The following is a 20,502-nucleotide window of genomic DNA, read 5'->3' as shown; positions in this document are numbered from 1 at the left end:
GTGCTGCCATCACTATTGCTCAGGACTTAAACATAGGTTTTTAAGAAACATTTCACTAATGAAGTATTGCAAAGCTGTGGGGAGATTTTTGGTTGGGTTTTTTTTATTAAACTGATATATTTCAGATCTGCCCTCTGGCAGTTACATCCAAGAAGATATATCCCATTGTTCATACCTCTGTGAGGCAAATGAAAACTGCTGCGACGTCATGGCAAGCTGTAAATGTGGCACTCACACTGGCCAGTTTGAGTGCATCTGTGAAAAAGGGTACTATGGGAAAGGACTACAGCATGAATGCACAGGTGAGTCTCACGTCTCCATGCTTGGGTTTCTCTGGGTGCCCTGAGTATATGGCTAATCCATTTGAGGGAGGTCAGCTGTATTTGGATTTAGAGCTATAAACCTGGATCAGAATGCTTCTGGGGCTCTGGAAAAGCTCTCGCTGGGTAAGGACACAGAACAGGCAATCTTACCCCCTAACTTGTCTCCAACAACAGCTGAAAGAGAGGCACAGGGAAGAGATAAGAATAGAGCAAATGTTCTTATATATAACACTAAAATGCTACTCACCAGCAATTTGTGACTCAGAATTTACTGAGTCCAGGATGATGTCTTTTGTGTTGCAGAGCTCATGGTAAGCTTTTCCTTCATGAATTTTGCTGATTACTTCTTGAACTTCCATAAACTTTCCTGTTTAGAAAGGGACTGTATGTGTGTATCTTTGTTACATAAATCCTTGGTGAAAGTTGCAGTCAGCTAAACATTCTTTAGTTGTCCCATGTTGACTTTCAGTTACTAAAGAGGAAGAAGGCGTTTGGGTCACTAAATAGAAACTTATCATCACATTTGGCTTCTAGGAGTGCTTATTTGAAGCCTACAGCCAAAACGACTATAGTGACAGCTCTCTATTGCATGTCAGAATAAAAACATGGAGGCAAAAATTATGGCTTTCTGGGTTCCCTTCAAAGTCATTTTATAAGTGAAGATGAAAGAAAGACTATATAACTTGAATGTGAACTACAGTTTATTTATTTTATTCATAAACAGACAGAATTTCCCTAGGGAAGTGAAAAGGGAAGTTGAGCCACTGGTCTTCAGTGGAATTGTCTTTCAGCTCTGGGAGATACTGGATGCCTTTATTTAATAAAAATATAAATTGATGGATAAATAGCAATTTTAAGTATGAAAATTCTTTTTACATACAGATACGAATTCAGTTGAAAGTTTTAGAGCAGTGAAGATAATCTGAGGAAATTCTTGGTCAACTATTGCAGTGATTATAATAAGTGAAGGGAAACTATGCTTGTAAAAGAATATATCCAAGTTTTGTTCAACTCGATTAACTTTTATGGGACAAAAAGGTCAAAATTATCAGAACATATCTGAACTCTTATATTTGGCTTATGAGCTGGGTAAAAGGAAGAGTTATAATCAAACATCTCTCCACAAGAAACAAAACATAGTGTTCTTGTGATCTTATTTCTATCCTCACATTCTCACTTATATTCTGTGTGCATAATCACAATTCTCACCAGTTTGCACAGGAAGTGTTAGTCATCTGTGGTGGGTATATGTATAAGGGTCGTATAGCTATTTATGAGGACCACATTGCTTTTTCAGATGTGGTTTTCATTGCATGTAGAGGTCTCTTGATGTAACTATGGCTCTCGATGAAAATGTTACTAACTCTACTCAGAGAAGAGATAAAGGTAGGTACGTGAATAAAAGCTGAAGAACGCCTTCAGGGAAAGGTTTAAGGGGGACTGTGATGGCTGTACATCTGCACTAGAGGGATCCAGATTATACCTGCACGTAAGATGAACCAGAGTTGTTGTCTGACACCAGTGCAAAAAGGTACTGAGATACCACAGTGTTTGTATTGGGAAGATGATCAATTGCCTTGTACTCCTTGTCGATTATTGTCTTGTAACTCAGCTTGTACCTGTGCAGCGTCTTTCCTTTGATCTATATTAAAAGGGAAGCAGTTAAGTATAAAGGAATTTGTTGAGTTTTGAGTGCAGGATGAATAGAGGGATGCAGTGGAGTCAGTGTCAGCACTGGCACATTGAATCAGACTCTCGTTTTGTATCAATGGGTGCAGCTTCCTTGTGTGCTCACTTAACTTTAAACAAAGATATGCTATGCTGTTTTCTTGTTTTCAGATATAATTCCAATTCATTTTAAACAAAATCAAACCTTAATTTTTGTTTTAGAATTCTAGTCCATTTCCTCCACCGCAGTGCAGGCTCCCCAGTAGCCTATCGAACAAAATAAGCTCAGCAATTCTATCTCAAGCAATAGCCTACATCATTAAATACTGTTTTAAACTATTCCTGAAGGTGCCTGGACTCTCATTATAGAGTTAATGTTACGCTTGCTACACAAAAGGAGCTTCTTATGGGATGAGCTTACCTTTTGAGTGCCACAAAAAATGATAAAATTCCGTGACTTCTTTAAATGTGTATGTGGCAGCTGCAGAGGAAAGTTCTGTTTTGATATCATCAGCAGGTGCCTGTAAAATAAGTCTTTAAAATGTTTCATATTAGATACTGTGGAAATGAACTGACAATTGCAGCCATCTGCTGTGTATGGAAAGATGTTGAAAGATGCATACATATATTTTAGGGAGAATTTGACCTCAATAATGCAAGCCTGTTCTTGTAAATATGTCTGCTCTGCTCAACTGCTGTAGTCCTCCTTAAGACAGTCAGAAACAAAAGTCAACATGTATTCTTTAAAAGAACATATTTTGAAATCTTGTATTCTGAAAAAGATTCCAACTTTTTTTTTTTTTAAAGTATTTCCCAACTGAGCATAGCTGTGGATTTGTAGAGCATGAGGAATCTGCAGAATGCATCATAGCTTTTCTTCACTGCATAATGTGCAGGATTTACGGCAAGTTTACATTGACAAGACTTACATTTTACTGTGATTAATTGGACTAGTTTTAGCTTTTGAATGGTTAAGCATGAAGATACCATACTACCCCATGTTTATTTAATGCAATAAGGCTTGTTTTTAAGAGTTTTTGTCAAGATAGGAGATTGTTCCCTTTCTGCAACAAATCTGTTCTTTTTGTAACGGTCATTTCCTGTATACCTTTGCAGTTATGCCTTATACCACTTTGCTGTTGTTTATGGTTTTAAATGTGAGGCACCAAAATAACTATGTAAAAATCATTACAACAGTACTTTTCTTTCCTAATTACCTGAAAACACCCTCTGGAAAGCTTCCATAAAATAAAATAGGAGCCACATGCTTTGTATTGGAGAGCAGAAACTGGCTCTCAGTGTCCCCCTCCTGTTCTTTGTAATGATGTTGTTGATGATGTGCCATGGAAGGAAGAACAGACTGACTGTTCTCCACTTCAAAAAACAAACCAAGGGGAAGAACAGTGGACTGCACAAGGAACCTCATGCAGCTAGAGACTTCCCTGACGGCTGTGACAAAGGCAGCAGTGGGGAGGCAAGCTTTGAAGCAAGGTGATGTGCAGGGAGGAAGAGGAGGAAGAATAGAGGTAGTATTACAACCAGTCCCCAGTGTTTTCTTGTAGAGCAAATAAGTATCTTCTTTTTAACAAAGCTTCACTTCTTTTCTCCTTCCTTTCCTTGATTACTTATGTTAGATTTCAGACAGCAGACAACCATACAAAAACACAGAGATAGCGAAAAAAGATTTGTGACTTCTGTGATCTAAGACAGTGACTTCTCTTCCATCAATAGTAAGGGGGCTGTTGAAGTCCACTGCAAATATGGTGCCCATCATGTTTGTCTCATCAGTTACTGCCTGAGCAGAGCCCCACATTTTGGGGAGGCATGGAACTGTTGTCTTGCAACCAGTATTTTCCTTTACCTAAAGCTTGGGCCCCATTTTCTGCAGCATGAGATATCCATAAAGCTGATGTGTAATTGGCACGGCAGAACTAGTAAATAACGTATTTATAGCCTATGCTGTTATTCTTTTTTTGGTTTATTTTTGGTCCACTGCTTGTGCATAATTATAGAAGTGCAGAATTTGACCATATGTATGAGTATTCAGGAGGCTGCCTAGGCTTTGTATTTTTTACAAGGATGCAGCATATCAATTGTCCTCTGCATAGCCACGAGGTCAATAGTTTTGCCTGCAAAACAACACATTGATTAGGTTTGTAGAGAGCCTTTCCAGTAAAATCTGAAATAACATGAAACTTTGACTCTGTGTGCAGATTTTAACTCAGACCTCATTCACTGAAAAGACTAAAAACTCTGAGGAAATATAGGTCCATTGGGGGACATCTGTACTGTGTATTTTGTGGCTTCTCAATTTTTGGACCCAATTTTCAGATGAGCTTTTTTTGCTATGAGATTTTCAGGATTGCTCCAGCAGAGAATGCAAAACAAAACCTCATATTCATAAGCTATAAAGCTTTCTAAAAAAAAAAAAAAAAAAAAAAAGGCACATATTTGCTGCTTCACGTGTTGATTTTTGTTTGTATTTAATAGATTTTTATGTTTAGCAGATTACTACCAGTTCTTTACTTGGTCAGATAACAAGAACTTTAATTCCAGTGGTGACTCCAATGGCCTATCCAAAGAAAGCTAGATATCTGTGATACCTTCATATATATTAATCCTTTATTTGAAATTTATTCATTTTAAAAATCTCCCAAGTGGAGCCTTCTGCTGTTACAGATGCTTTTTAGTGGTTTTTTGTGATAATTCACCGAGGTTCTAATGTGAATATGCTGTGTTAACATGACTAGCTGTCATGAAGGGAGAAGAAAAAGAGAATGCAGGGATCTCAAGCAAGAGGAAGAATGCAAAATACCCATCCATGACTAAGAAACACTGAACTGATGCTTGATTATTATCAGCAAGAATGTTCCATGCTGTCATTCTTTATTTTTTTTCTTATAAAACATGTTTGACTTTTTATTGATACAAGTTTTCACATAACATTGTCATGGGTAAATGGAGAAGAAATGTAAATGGATGTCTTTTTCTAGTAAGGATTTCATAGCATTGTGATGGATAAGTATAGAAGAAATTGATGTGGTTTCTGGTGAGGGTACTGAAAGATAAGATAAGGTGGATATAGATAATGACGAGTAATATAGACAAGGATATGGAGGATCACTATGTTAATTTTCTTCACAAAATCTTTTTAGCATTTCATAAGAGAATTGGAAAACTTAGATAGTTTTGTTTGCGTAAAGATCGAAGGAAATGGCATTTATAGCTATTTTGTTTTAAAAAAACATATCTGGAAGCACACGCAGTCACTTTCTTCCAGATCTTTTTACATTGAGACTTGTTTTCTTAAAAATTCAAGGGTATCTTTTTCATAAAGAAATATTTGGCCCCTAATTTTGGCCCTAAAGCCCAACATTTCCTGCTTTGCTTTGACAGTTCAGGTAGAGTCTCCTACTTGTCCCCATAGGAAGCAAAGCAAAGGCTGAGAAAGCTAGGATTGGGATCCAATAAGCTTTTCTTCCAATAAGATTTTCACACTAGAAATACATTCCTTTGGTTGGGTAATTTTAAAGCCAATATTAAAATATAAGTGCCAATAAATTTTTCACATCAAGAATTTTTTTTGGTAGGAGTAACTCTGACAGAGATGAATGGTAACTTGCATGCTACTACAGTAGTTTTGTTTGCTTTGTAAATGGTTTCTGACACCAAACCTAATCTGTTTCCCACCTGTACAGCCCTCATGAAGATGGGACATTTTTGGCAGTGGAAGCTTCTTTTGCTGAGTTTACTCTTTGAAGTGTTATATCCTTGTATTCACAGAGTGAAACAGAAAAGACTTCTAGAGTACAGTGTCTATGAAGTGGTGACAGATTTTGTCAATTACTGAAAAGTGTTCCTTGTGACAAAATAAAACTTCTATGCTATGCTTTCTTCCAGGGCAGTCTTTGAAAGGAGACAGTAGCAAGACAAACATTGTTAAGTACAAATTTCATGAATATTTTGTATTTAAAGGGAGGAAAGAAACCTCTGATGAGGTTGGGATTCTGTTTTATTTTACTAATGGTCTAATCAGAGATTTGACAGATGACACAGATTTGCTGGGGGGGAGGTTGTTATTTTGGTGGAGGGTTCTTTTTTATGTTTTGCTTTGTTTTAAGAAATGGGATTTTCATCCAGGTTCAGTCCTTCAGAAAAACTCCTAACAATCCTTAAAGCCAGGCAGTGAGCTTGCCACCCCACTGTGAAAAATGTGGAAGTTTTAATATCTAACCAATTCCTTTGCTTGCACAACTGTAGAAAGGGAACTTTTGTTGATCAGTTTTGTGTAATTTTTTTCAGCTAAACAAATGATCTGTGTTGCTGCTAGTGTTTCTTAATGGTATCCATAGTCCTGATAAGTGAATTGAATGATTGAGAGTATTTTCAGTAATGTTAATGTGTTTTAGATCAGGCCCTTGGAACAGTGACACATTTTTCTCTGTTCTCCAGGGCTTATGTGTCAGTGTAAGCAATATGGTAGCTACTGTGAATAATTAGGTTTCAGGATACAGAATTTTTCTAATTCTACACCATGTAGCTTGTTTCTTTTGCATTTAAAACTGAAATGTAATGGAGCAACAAAACCATAAAACAAACCAAAAATCACTAACAGAAAAGTTCTCTCTGCAGACCCACAGCATTTCATTTCCTTAAAAAATGAAGTTGCAGGGTGAAGGTGAAAACCCAAATTCAATTTTGGCATGTACTGACATGAAAAAGAGAGGTGTAAATTTTAAGTCTTCATGCAGCATTAAGAAACACCTCACCCTTTCCAAATAGATGTCATCAGAGGCTTTAAAGAAGAACATGAAGATTCTATTCGAAAACAGACTCTTCCATGTTAAGCACAGAGCCATTTCTGAAATTGATGTGACAGAAAATCAGAAAATGGTAGCAGTTGCCCTTTCTTCCATATCTCAGAAATGACTTGTCCTGCTCACCTCACAATGTCATGAAAATAAATCCACTGGCCAAAGTTCACATGTGCAATTAGAGAAGAAAAATCTGCCATTGGGAGGGCTTGAGAGGAGTAGAAATTATGCTCTGAATAGAAATAGACACCACATAGAAATAGACTTCGGCTTTCTGCACTGAACAGACTCATGCTGACCTTGGCATGCCAGAGCTGTCCTTTGGCCACAGGATATATCCATGAGCATTGGCCATCATAACGAAGGCTCCAAGTGAAAATACAGCATAGATGGTTTTGGCCTTTAGTCAGATCACACTGTAAAACCTTAACTGTTATGCTTGGGCTTTTTCTTGAGTCTCTAGATGAATAAAAAGTAAGCCATCTTATCTGCAGTGTGATTTTACACTGTTGGAATTATTTTCTGAAAACAATCTTTTTTTGGTTGTGCAAGCATAGGCTAAGTGGTAGTTTTCTGAACTCTGTCCTGACCATGTCTTCCTTAGCTGCCTGAAGAATTCATCAGCTGCCCAGTTGTCACAGACTTCTTGCACAGTTTAAGCTCATACTGTTGTAGCACAGCTCTTTGATAAGCCTTTGACCGGTCACACAGACTCAAGAATCGTTTTCAGAATTGAGTCTTTAATCATGACAGGCACTTAACTGAGGTAATTGTGCATTGAATTCCTTGATTAAAAGGTCTTTACTGCAACATTCTTCAGTTACTTTTATCATTACATAGTGTCATCTTGCATTAAATACTTTAATTAAATACAAAAAGATATAGATAGGATGTTTTCATGTATGTGTGTGTGTGTGTATATATGTGTGTGTATGTATATATATATGCATGCACGCGCACACACACACACACATATACACATATATATATCCCTGAACTTGTGCCAGTCTCACAAACTAAAAGCAGACATCGTAGCATTCTGTGAGCCTTTAAGTAGATTGTATCTGAGATGAAGAAAAAATGAGAATTCTTGAAAGAAGTTCAAGAGCATCCAAGAAAAAAATGAGATAACAGTATACAGCAAGCAGTTTTAATTACTGAAGTGAGAAGTTAAAAGACTTTAAAAAAACAGCTTGTTTTAATTAACTATTTTGTCCCTAGAGGCTCTCCAAGGCTCCAGAGTATCAACTTTAAGTACTTAAGTTATTCCCAGGACTTCATTCGAGCTATGCTTAACTCAAGGGTAAGCCTCAGTGCTTATGTCTGTGAGGTTCTGAATGGGTACCAGAGTTCTTGGCATCATTAGGTTGCTCTCAAAGGTTTGTCAAAACCAATTCGTTTAACCAGGCTGGAGCACAGCACTCTTAACATGACAAAATCAGGCAGTCACTGTGCCTGTGCATTTGGAGCTTGATAGATTGTACACTGTGCCATGTGGTCAAAAGAACTTGAGTCTTAACTCTTCAGAATCGGCTTCCAGAAGAACATGGAGTGTAGGAATATTTTCATTTTATTAAGTGCTTGTTGCTGTGATATTCACTGTACCCAGACCAGTGAATATTGCAACGGATGATCTCTGTAAAAAGGGCTACTATTCCTCTTGACACTTTAGACAATATTATCTGCTTCTCTTGCAATGTGGAGAAGGTATTGTGTACAGAATACAGCTCACATCATTTTGCAAGTTTTCAGAGATGGCCATGTGATAATTGCTTTGAGATTGCACAGTTGCAGCTGAAAGGAAAGCGAAAACGTGAAAGCAAAGCTGCACAAAGTGCATCAGGTCACGACCCACAGATGAATAAGTTCACAAATTTTGACCCAAAATGAAATCTTTCAAGGGAAGTTTTCCCAGAAGGCAATACAGATATTCCTTCCACTGCCTTCTCTGTTTGGTACTGCCATTGTAAGAGAGGAAAGAGGATGGGGGAGAAGGGATATAATGGCATTTCTATTGCCTCTTATGTTCAGGCCTGGCCAGCTGACTTCTCCCTCCTGTCCATGGAAAGAGATCTGGGAGGCTGCTCAGATCCTTTCACACCCTCTTCCAGGGAGGAAGCCCTTGCTCTCTGTCCTCTGCATCTACGCTTTTTTCTTCTTCTTGCGGCACACCTTCTCCTTTTCTTCAACCGCGGGAATCCAGAAACACCACAAACTCTGGAACCTCTCCAAGAAAGACAGTAGGCAGCAAGAAGAGTGGGCTGGAAAAAGACCCTCAGTCCTACTGTTCTGAAAGGGGGCAAAAGCACACTCAGCTGTGAAAAGAATTAGAGCGGATAGATTGCAGGCATTTTATGATAAGATTAATCTACGTGACAGATACTCTTTGCAACCAGAATGGATGCAAGGGGTTCAGGCTGCTGTCTTGTGAGCAGCCTTGTTTTCTCCTATCACCCTGAAAATCTACTGCAGATGGCCCGGCCTTCTCACCCAGAGACAGTACTGACTGCTGGAGAGGGGCAGTGTATCTTGAGAAGGAGAGAGCAGCAGCACAGACCAGCTTCATCAAACAGGAAGTTGGTTTGTGCTGGTTTTGTTGGTGTTTTGGTGAAAACAGAAATCAGGACTCTCCACAGAAATGGGAACCTCTTCAGGCTGAAACCCTAGGGTTTAATTTGTTACCATGCAAAACAAAGCCAGACTAGCAACTTGGACTTCCAATGCAGATGTTTAAGTAGGGCTCACATCTGTAGGCAGTTTGAACATTTTTTTCTCCCAAGGCTGAAATTTATTAAACATGAAGTGTTTTCCTTTAGTATTTTGGTCCATAAAAATGTGGTAAATGATCTTCTAGTAGGAAAAAAACAGTTGGGAAAGATTAATTTTACAGAAGTGCGTATAATATAATTAATCATATAGTCTAGTTACAGTTTGAACCTGGCAGGTTTGAAACAAAAACCAATGCCATCGTGCACCAAGCTGGAGTCTTTCATTAGTGCGAAGTATGGAGGAATGGCAGATTCCCTGTCTGTGTAGGTGTGTGCAGCTGTACTGATTTTATGCAGAGCTGTACTCTATTGTAACAGCTTAAGATCTGGCTCCTTCTCCTGGCCGTGAGGCAAATCTGCTGTTTTTTCCATGAGAACAGAAGAAATCTTCTGAGGATAGCTAAGAAATAAATGTGTCTAAGGCCCGTAGAGTTCAAACAAAGGGTGTTCCCTTCTAAATGCCATAGTCAACACCCGTGCACAGTTTCCATTTCTGTGTAGTGTATAGTTTCTCAAACGAGAATGCTAGAAGATAAACTACAACAACTTTATTACATTTTGGCTGTTAATTCTGCATGTTTTTTTCCACAGAGACTATTATTACTCATTTCAGTTGAATATATTACTCATATATGCGTTGAGTAGGGCTTCTTAGGGTAGTCCAGAGTATAACATTCCTATTGCTATTGTCAAGCTTCCCTACAGCCCCAGATTTTTTAGCTTTGTAACAGCAGAGTGCTTACCATGTTCTGGCTATGCTTGTGCGAAAAAACATGATCTGGAAACATACACAGGTGGCATGAAAAATTAGAGAGAGACAGGAAACATCAGTGTTTTACTGGAACATAGAAACATCTACATGTACACGGGATTCGGACACCCTACTGAATCTCATTAACTTAAAAGCATGTATTTATGTTCTGAGTTTTATCTCTGTATAAAACCACTGTAGCTTTGGAGGAAAAGGTAGCTGGCCTCTTACTGTATTTTCCCTTCTTGTCCCTCTTTTCACTCCAATCTTTGCCCAACTGCTGCCCCCAGAACTTCCTGTGAAGCCTATGTAGGCTCGGAAGCACCTTAGTACCTTTAAATGCAGCCGCTAACTAGTTTAAAAGTTTTGCATCTTCTTGACCTCTGTGGCACAGTGATACCTTAGGGGCTAAGACAATGGATATGGAAGAGTGCTTTGCATGCAGCAATATGAAGTGCTGCAAAAATTCCTCTTCCAGTGTAGCTTAGTTCACAGGACTGAATTTCTCAGGCACAGGGAGGGGAGTGGGAGACTGAGGAGCCTTATTCTGAGGAGCCTTGGGGGTCAACGCAGAGCTTAGGGAATACTTGCCAAAGCTCATGGTAATACACCGTAACAGCTATGTGTATTTGAGCTGGTTCTTCTTTTGGACTTCCACTATTATCTCTTGGACTGAGTAGTTTGCACACCTAAAAATATCCCCTAGCCTTCTATGCCTGTGTCTGTTGTGACCTTGGCAAAGAATATCACCTTCTGAAATACAAATATGTCATTTCCCTCTTTTCAGAGACTAAGCCTTTGCCTTTGCCTTCTCATCACAATGAGGATTGAATTATGCAGTTCCTTGCAAGGCTCTCCACTTGAATTTTTGTGTCATTGTGAATTGCAGATCAGTAAAACTTACACATACAATTTTGCTCTCTCTTATTGCTCAGTGAAAATTCAAGATACAGGACGCTGCAAAATACAACACCACTTTTAAAAGGTAGCGCCTCTGTGAGCAACCATATTCTCCCAAATCAGCCAAAGTCACTCCACAGCACTGTCTTGCTGGCAGTGCACATGTGGTGGTTAAAACATGCCACATGAGTACATGAAGGCAAGGATACTTGGCGTTCTAGTGACTTGGTTCCAGCAATGTGACTAGCCACTAGCTCCTGCTCAGACAGCAGTTTCTTAGCTAGGCCAGTAATACATCCTCTGACTACAGTCCCAAACACATTAGAACAGATGAAATGTGGCCACAAGAAATTTGACCATGAGCTACCGTTCCAGGTTCAGACACTGAAGCATCCTCTGCCAGTGTCTCTTTAACATAACAGTAGCTGACAGTGTTTACCTTCATCTCTACCTCTCTTTCAGTACATGGCAATGCCCCTCCTTTTTAATGCCCGTCCACGGTAACAGCTGCCCTAGCCTGGGTGCCAGAAGGGTTTGCAAAAAAGCAGCGCTAAGCTATCCTGTCTTCTCAAGAGCACGGTTTGCGTGGACATCAGTGCCAATCAAGAAATAAAGCCTCCTGCTCTGACAGCTGCTAGGATTTGCTGCTATCTTCAATCTCCTGGTCGCTCTTCACCAGCAATTCTGCAGCAGGTGCCTAGGCTTTCTCCACTAGATCACAGGCAAGAAGGCACCTGCACGCTGAGAAGATGCAGGAAGGCCTTTGGCTGTCTCCTTCCTCCCCATCTTCTCTTTGACACCCTGTCCCTCAAGATGCAGGAGATGGATTACAGCTGTTACTTGTCCACAGCTTTTTGCCCCTGAGGCTGAAGCACAAACAATTATTAAAGTTAACAAGTTCAAGGTCTGTGAATATGACACTTTACAAAGTTGTCGGTAAGGTCTTAAATTTCACCTTTAGTGATATTATAGACTGATTTATTCTCTTTACTTTTAGGGTCATTTTAGGGAGGCCTCCTATGTTGTAATAGCAAATGCATTGCCTCATACATTCCCAGGTCAGAGAGGCAGTTTATCATTTGACGCTTGCATCCCTCACTGGTTCACAGTCTGCAAAAGTGCAAAATATTAGTGCAGAAGTATTTGGCTCCAATTCAGGAAAAATAGCAGGATTTTTGTGGACAGCACTAATTATTTTGTAAGCCCAACTGGAATCAAATGCAGCCTAGGAATAGACTTTCTAGCTAAAATTCAAGGGCTGAATAATCCTAGTAGGTCAATTAAGCAATGACTTAATCATTATTGCTGCTTACATGTTTTTTTATTTCCAGCCACTGTTAAGAATGTTCTCACCTTTTTATTCTCAGTTGTCTGCAGATATAAATGCCTAGTTTGTGACAGAAGAGCTCAAAAAAGGGCATGCATTTAGAGAGAAATTTAGAAGTGTGACCGACCTTTTACATCCTCAAATGTACAACAAACTCTGCTGTTTAGAAACAGGACAAGCGATTCTGCCTCTTCAAGGTAGAAAAAATACCCTTGAAGCTGAGAAGCAGGATGGAGAAGTAGAATGCAGAACACTGTCTTAGTTGCATGGACAGAGAGACTGAGCATCAGTTCTTGAAAAAGTCTTATTCTGCTGCTTCTCTGCTCCCTTTTTGGCAGCAGCAGGGGGTTATTTCATTCTTGTTTAAAAAACTGCACTTGAGTGAAACCTCTGGATGTCACAGGTTGCTATTTTAGCACATGTTTGGTCAACACTGGCAGCAAGAAAGGATCTTATAAACACGTTAACTCACCAGCCAAGGATTCCTGCTGTAGGAACTCCTGCACTGTAGAGGGCAAGGGACAGAACCCTGGTTAGAGCTGTCTAGTGGGGGAACGCAAAGGTGTTGTTCAGGAATGTTTTCATGGCGGCTCTCCACAGAGAGGTGTGTTGCTAGACGAAGGATTGAGGCTGTGGATTTGATGTTCGTCCTGAATTACAATCTGAAGGCCTTTAGCTTTGTGGTAATAAAGTGCATTTTGTTGGCAGGGAACAGGACTAAGTACTTGAAAGAGGTTTCTCAGGTTAAATCTGAGGTGACCCTTTTGCTTGCAGTGGACACTGCTTCAGCGAGAGTCAGCATCATTCTTAAGGAAGGATTTCCTTTCTGTCCTAAAAAGAAACGAGGGCAGAGAGACGAGGGAGAATGAGGGAAATGAAATGAGAAACAGTCACATCTCCGAATGTTTTCTGAGCAAGCAGCACTTAATTCTGACTATACTGATCAAGTTGTTCTCTCAGCTCTCTTTCTTTCCAGAAACGAGACTCTATTTTGATTTACATAGTTTAGATCATTTCAAAAGAATTCAGGGGGTTCTGTCAGCTTCCATAAGGGTTTTGCCTGAAGAATGGAGAATGGCAATTATGGTATTATTCACAGTAAATCATGGGTATCAGTAATGGTTCCAGGAATTAAGTAGAAACTGTAACATCGAGATTACAGGAGTATACTGAGCTCAGGATAGGAATAGCTGCTCCAGTTTCACAATATGTGAAAAAATTATTGGCAAAAACACCATTTTTTATTGTCTGATTATTGGCCTGAGCCACTGCATGTGCTTCAGCCCTCTTAAGTTAACCAAAAATTGTCTGACTCTCACCCTTGGCTGCTAAGTAAATAAACATAGAAATAGTGGCATATGTTCTCCATCTGCACAGTCATACACTATATCTTTACTGCTCAGAAATGTTATTTAATAGGACTATAATCACTGTTGTTGAAAAGTATATTTAAATGATAAAAATAAGGGATATCGAAAAGAAGCCAAATTTGGCACTTAATGCAGTAGTGACAGTTTATTGAGGGTCTGGCAGAAAGGGCTTCACTTTTCCTGTTTATAATAGCTTTTACTTGCTACATTCCCTATCTGTGATTCAGCAACTGGAACTATTCTGATCTGCAAAGAAAGGAGACAGAAGTAGGGGTCTATTTTTTTTCCTCTCAAACGTATGCACCAATCACTGCTGGGAGTGGGTGGCAGAGGAGACAGCAGAAAGGGAATATATCTCATGGGAATAGTAAAACAATCCAGGACTGTGCCAGGTTCTGTTAACATTTTGACAGAGAACAAATATGCAATCTTTCCGTGAACAAGGAGGAGAAAATCTGAGGATCTGGAGTCTCTGAGTCCTCATGGATTCCTCGTATGGCCTCCTGCTCTCTTAAAAGCCATTTGTTCCTATAGTTTGATCAGAGAGTCAATTTTATTTTAACACTTCCGTTGGCAAGTGCCAAGAATGATTGCATACAAACGTGTCAGTTGTTTAGTAGGTGAACACAGGTGAAGGGGATCTTGGACAACCAGGGGTGAGTTTGTCACTGCAGAAACTTTTCATGCTGTGGAGCTCGGTGTGCATGTGTTGTTGAATTTTAAACCTCCATCCCGTATTTTAGGGAACACCTGCCTCTCTGAAATCCCAGCAGAAGGTGATCTGTTGTGTTGTCCTTGTAACATGAGACTTGCTCCCTGCTTCTGGAAGAAGAAGTAGGCTGCGCAGAGCAAGTGCTGGTTGCACTGTGATGGTTTCAGGGTATCGCAAGAGTTACCGGCTGTGGAGTAGGTTCTCACTTCTGTCCAGTTCTTCCTCTGGGTGCATTTCAGCACATCAGGGGCTGTTAAGGAGCCATTTTTTTCTCCCCAGCCCCAGCTCAGGCTTCTCCCTTTCTGGGTAGTCCCACTTCTCAGCTGTGCATAAATGAGGACTAGTTCTTCCTTTCCTGTGTGCTCCTCTGGTTTGTGCTGAACTTAATGCAGACAAGTAAGCAGCATATCATGCAGCCCATGTGGGATTTTTTCACTGTTTTGAAGTTTCTAAGCACTCTCACTTGAGATTTGGTCTGGGGATCATATTGGCCCATTGAGCATCCAGTAGCTGCTCATTAGTCCACCCTCGTAGGAAGCCGATGAGTTGATGGATTTGTTGGTAAAATGAGGAGTAATGGAAAAGTAATGAAGAGTATGGAGTGGCTTTGCTCCTCATATCTGATCTATATCCCTCTCTGCAAATGTGTCTTTCTCTTGGCCCTCCCTTTTCATTCCTGACCCAGAACCCTTTTTGTCAGCAAAAATAAAGAGCAAAATTATTTGATGCATTGTACAATGGTTAGACCAGGCTTGAAAAAAACCTGGACTTCCAGTGCCTTTAAACCAGACAGAAATTAAATCCCTCAAGATAGATATTTACTCATCTGTGCATAATGCAAACTAAACACAGGAGCTTTTTATGGACTTTGCTTTGCTTCGGCCTGTTTGGATTTATATAGTTTTGTGAGAGCAGAAATGTAACTTAACAGCAAGTACAGTGAAATGGCAAATAAGTGTACTTACAGCAGGGTGGTGATGTCCTTTTCCAGTGATTATGTATTTAAATTGCAGGAAGCAATCCAGAGATCCGGGGCACTTCAAATGGGATTATTTACAGTACCATGTATGCCAGCAATGACACAAGGTTTACTGAGGAATGTACATCTGTGATTATGTGAAGACTATGTCCAGAGAGCCTACTGTGTAATAGTTCTACTCTGAGCAAAGCATTTTCAGAGCTGCTTTATTTCCCCCTTTAAGTGAGGGTCTGGTTGTGAGCAAAGTTTTGGACACAAAAGCCCCACACATAAATAAATGCATAATAAGTTATCTCCATTCACATGGTAAACTTTACATAACTGGTTAATTCAATTCCCCAGCAAGACCCTTGAGTACTCTTGGAATTTGCTGTACACTGTTAGCATGGTATAAGAATGTGTTAGAAATATGTAGGGGCAGAAGGACATAAATCAGTATCTAAGCTCCAAAAATTGAAGTCCTTTGTGAATGGGAACAGTGGGGTTGGCGGGACCTCAGCTGGCATTAGTTGATATTCACAGTAAATAGGTCCATTTTTACCTTGGGAATTCCCTCCAAATGCATGACCAAGGCTGGATTTGATGTCTACTCAAACAGCAAATCTGTAAGCACTATCTAAAATGCCACTGAGAATGCAACCCAAAGAGCTTCATTTCAATATATGAATGTCATTCCTGTATGGAGTTAACCGGTGAAGTTCCTCCAGCTTCACCATTAACTTTGCTAGGCTCAGAGTTTTACCTCAGTAAATTGTGTTAGTGTGGCCCTAAACTAAGCGCAAGCTGTCTTCCATCACTGCTCACTCAAGACTGCCTCAGTTCAGGTTATGTCACACTCCACTGACTGTTATACACCTTGCACTGCTGAATGCACGTGTAGAAACTATGGTGTTACATCAAAACACTGTAGTGTTCCCAGCTGGAATTGCTTACCCCGTTAGCTGTTGTAGCATTTCCAAAACCAACTGAAATCGACACTTCTGTTTTGAGAGCAAGTGGAATGGAACTTTGTGCAAAATTATACAAATTGCACAAGTTGTCAGGACAGATCATGAGAGCCCGTAGCTTGAATGAAGCATGGAAAGGCTTGTTTTCAAAGAGAAGTTACAAGGCATTATCTGGAATCACGATTTTCTTTTTCTGGGTAAGCCACATACTTTGAGATACAGAAGGAAATTACTCTCTTTATTTTCTTCACCTCAGGGGGGCTAAGTTTTAACTATATGTTTATAAAATATTTTTAAAATGCTTTTAAAAGCCCTGTATTCCTCCATTGCTGTTCTGTTGTTCAAGTGTGAGTCAACTTAAGGCACTCACCATGTTTTTAAGTATATAATAATTGTTCTGATTTTTAAAAAAATACTAAAACTGGGCGTGAATGGATTTTCTATATATTCTCAGTACTGCTACTATTACTGGGGAGGATGCTCTGCAGGCAGAAACATTGCTTTGCAGTAATCCTATTTAAATGCAAAGGCCCCAAGCCTACACCAGGAATGCTCAGCACACCTGTGGCTCGGTGCCAGACCTCCCTATAGAGGAACAGCCTTGTAGGAACCATAACTCTTACCAGCTGTAGTAGCTCTTGAGGTTGTTATATTTTTCAGCAGGCAGGTTGTTCCTCCACTCTATGCATGCTTGGGGTACCGGGATGAGATGTTCATGCCAGGGACTGCTTCTCCTTTCAGGCAACTTTGCAGTCCTTTTGCCCTGTGAGGGAGAATCCAGGATTCTGATATTTATCGTGAGCATGTTATTTCTACTGAGAGTTTGTTATGACTGTTTGAAGTGCTCAAAGAAAAATAACATCTAGAGCTAGATCTTCCCAAAGCTTTAATCCAAATGCTGCAGCCCCCTGCGCAGTGAAGTACCACAGTCTTGATGTCTGTAAACTTAACAGAAAGGGTTAGGTGAACCTGTCCCCTCCTTCCTTCTCATGAACCGAAGTAGCTAAACTTCTGACTTCGTTCAGCTTGCCCTCACCAGGGAGAGGGAATTTGTAAATGTAATAAAGAGATGGAGCAAGAACACATCAAATGGGAACAGAAAAGACAAGTAGCTTGTTAAATTGCTAATCGTGTTCCTGTGAGAAGGGATTCTTAAGGAAAAATGATACGGAGCGGACAGATGAGCAGGTTCCTTGCCGTCTGAAACCAATGCAGAGCACATGCCGGGGATAACAGGAAGTATTAAAGAGTCAGAGAATATGCTGAGATTTAGCAGAAATCCTTCTCTGATCCCTACAGTTAAAGACAAGCTTAAGGTTTTCCTTTGCAGTCTTTGTAAAAGTCATACATGTCAAATGTTTAACTAAAGCCACTTCCCTGCATATTTCTCATAATCCTAGCATGCTCCTGGCTCGTATTTCCTTTTTGGCACCATACATGTTGCAAACTGCAGAAAGGTAGATCACATTATCTGACAAAGGTTTAGGTTTTTTCCCTTTAGCTTTCCAACAGCATTTCATGGGCACAAAATGCCCATTCAGACAAACCTACCTTGGAGATTAGACAAACAACCTCCCAGATAACTTAAATGTGACAAAAAAATCTGTAACTGCTGGAGGCAAAGCAGAGACTCGGTGTGATAAATCTTTGTGAAACAGGCTTGAATGTCTTTATGTGCAGGTCCAGTGAGGTCTATTTCAGTTGCCAGCCTAGTCTGTTTTTCTGCTGGCGCAAGCTAAGCATTTTTTGGCTTGTGGACTTCAGGAAAAAAACCGTAACACTGTTTCATGGTTTAGTTTAGTAGAATAGACCTGAAAATTATGATTTCTCTGGGACATGAGTGCCCTAAGGTTGCTGAATACAATGGTTACAGAAACAGTGAGGAAGCAGCACTGTGAGATGCATGGAGAAGGCAGGGGACTGGGCAGTTTCATGCAATCCTGGCTCCCACCGTAACAAGGTCCTTTGCAGAGGCCACTCACGGGTGAAGTGTGCAGCAGGAACAGAGCAGCTTCTGGAGGAAGAAGGGAGGGCTGGGAAGCATGGTCTGCTAGTACTGAAGGACATCCCAAACCCTCCCTCTGCTGCAGCAGATGTGGGGAAGCATCAGGCAGGCACTGGCTGTTCAGTCTGCAATGGGAACCTCGATTTCCTCCGGTGTAGATGGAATTGCAACCCTAGGCAGCTATTCCTTTGTTTTCCGCCTTAAGCTAACACCACGCACAATCCCTGTAAAGCATATTTTACTTGGCAGGCCTTTGTGACAGGAAATACAGCCCCTTGTTCCCATTTCTTCTCCTAACAGTGAGTGTGCCTAGGCCTGCGGCAAATCTAATCACATACTACTTTGTCATGGAGAGAGATGCAGATATCAGTCTAGAAAAATGTAGCACATGGTAATGTACTATAACTTCTTTGCACTCGCTTCCTCATGAAGGTTGTGGCTTCTATTTAGTAAAATAACTAAGCTTAATATATAGTCAGGCCTATCCATGATGCCTAATTTAAAACACGAATGATAGCAAAGCAGAGCGGATCAAATAAATACAGCTACCACAGCACTTGCTTCACACACTTGAAGGTCAGGGTGACGTCTGTTCTAATTTCCATATTTATTTTGGTGTTGTCAAGGCACAAGGAGAATCTTAGATTAAGTAAAGCAGAGAGATAGCACACACTCTCAGTCTGCAGTTCTCCTCCTCCAAAGGGATAAACATAAGTTAATTTGAGTTTTTGGTTGTCCTCATCTTTTGGACTATAATTTGAAGTGCTTCTAGGCACACACTAGCCAGTGGATGGATGAAAATATGAAACCATGTATGCCAGATCAAAGATGCATGTAAACAAAAATCTCATGTCTGTCTATGTTCAGTAGCAGAAACTGAGGAAGCAGGCAAAGAATGGAATACAAATATCCAGTGGTCATTGTTTATTGTTTTTGTGAACTATAAATTGCATCATTTTTAACAAACACCAGCAAACCAAAATAAGAGCAGATGTTCACTGTACGCTCTGATTCTGGGGCAGATTCACCACCTCGTTATGCTGAATGCACATGAACATAATCGGTGACATAAAAGTAATTACAGTAGCATAAAACCAGCTTAATTGAGTGGAAAGTTAGGCTTCACTTCCTCATTTAGGAAATTTGGGAATTGAGTTGATCAAGACCATTTATGTATTTGTGATTTGCTTCAAAATATCATTTTGTTTAGGTTTTACACAAGTAGGGTAAAATGAGAATTATTGACAACAGTCAGCACAATAGCTATGCACAGCTCAGATTCATGCAGGAGAGAGCAGGATGGTGCCTAGCAGATTCCTGTCATATCCTGCAACAGATAAACCCTTAATCGGATCCTTCATTAGCATCAAGTGTGGAAAGAAAAGCTCATGCCAGAGATTACTTACTAAATGTAGTTACTGAGAGAAATTATGCATTGAAGAAAATACGAAATCCCTCAAATTAATCTTTAAAATACATGGAGTTTGAGTCTCCTCTCTCTTACACTGGGATAAATTAAGAATAATTCCATTTCAGTGACTGAGCTACGCTAGTGTAATTGGAGAGGAAATTAAGCTTGCCTGCTCTCCCAGGAGTTCAGAAGATTTACATTTTTAAGGCAAGATTATTTATCCTTAAAATTTGTACTCATACGTTCAGAGGAAGAATTATGACTCCATGTTACAGGGTAAAGCTCTTTGATATCTGATCTCTACCTATTTAAATCCAGACTGGATTTTTTATGCTACCCTGTGTGTTCAATATCAGTTGATTTAAGATTGATGCTGTTTTTATTATTCACGGTTTTGAAAAAGGCAAACCACATAAAACATGTTAAATGTTCAGTGAAATCTCTGAAACATACCTTGTTTTATGTTGTCACTTTTACAACATTAAATTCTTCTTGCTTGGAGATTAGAATATTAAGTTAGTCATTAT

The 20,502-nt window shown here is 39.8% G+C and overlaps 1 protein-coding gene across 1 annotated transcript in view; it reads left to right on the top strand.

The window, feature by feature from the left end:
• SVEP1 (sushi, von Willebrand factor type A, EGF and pentraxin domain containing 1) overlaps positions 1 to 20,502 on the top strand; it is a 131,038-nt gene that overhangs the window by 24,129 nt on the left and 86,407 nt on the right. The window contains exon 3 of the mRNA XM_064502286.1: positions 126 to 302. Within this exon, the coding sequence (XP_064358356.1) occupies positions 126 to 302 (177 nt within the window). The remainder of the gene's footprint in view (positions 1 to 125; positions 303 to 20,502) is intronic.

This window comes from Dromaius novaehollandiae, chromosome Z (genome assembly GCF_036370855.1).
Source record: "Dromaius novaehollandiae isolate bDroNov1 chromosome Z, bDroNov1.hap1, whole genome shotgun sequence".
NCBI classification, from domain to species: Eukaryota; Metazoa; Chordata; class Aves; order Casuariiformes; family Dromaiidae; genus Dromaius; species Dromaius novaehollandiae.
This window is presented reverse-complemented; position numbering and strand designations above follow the sequence as displayed.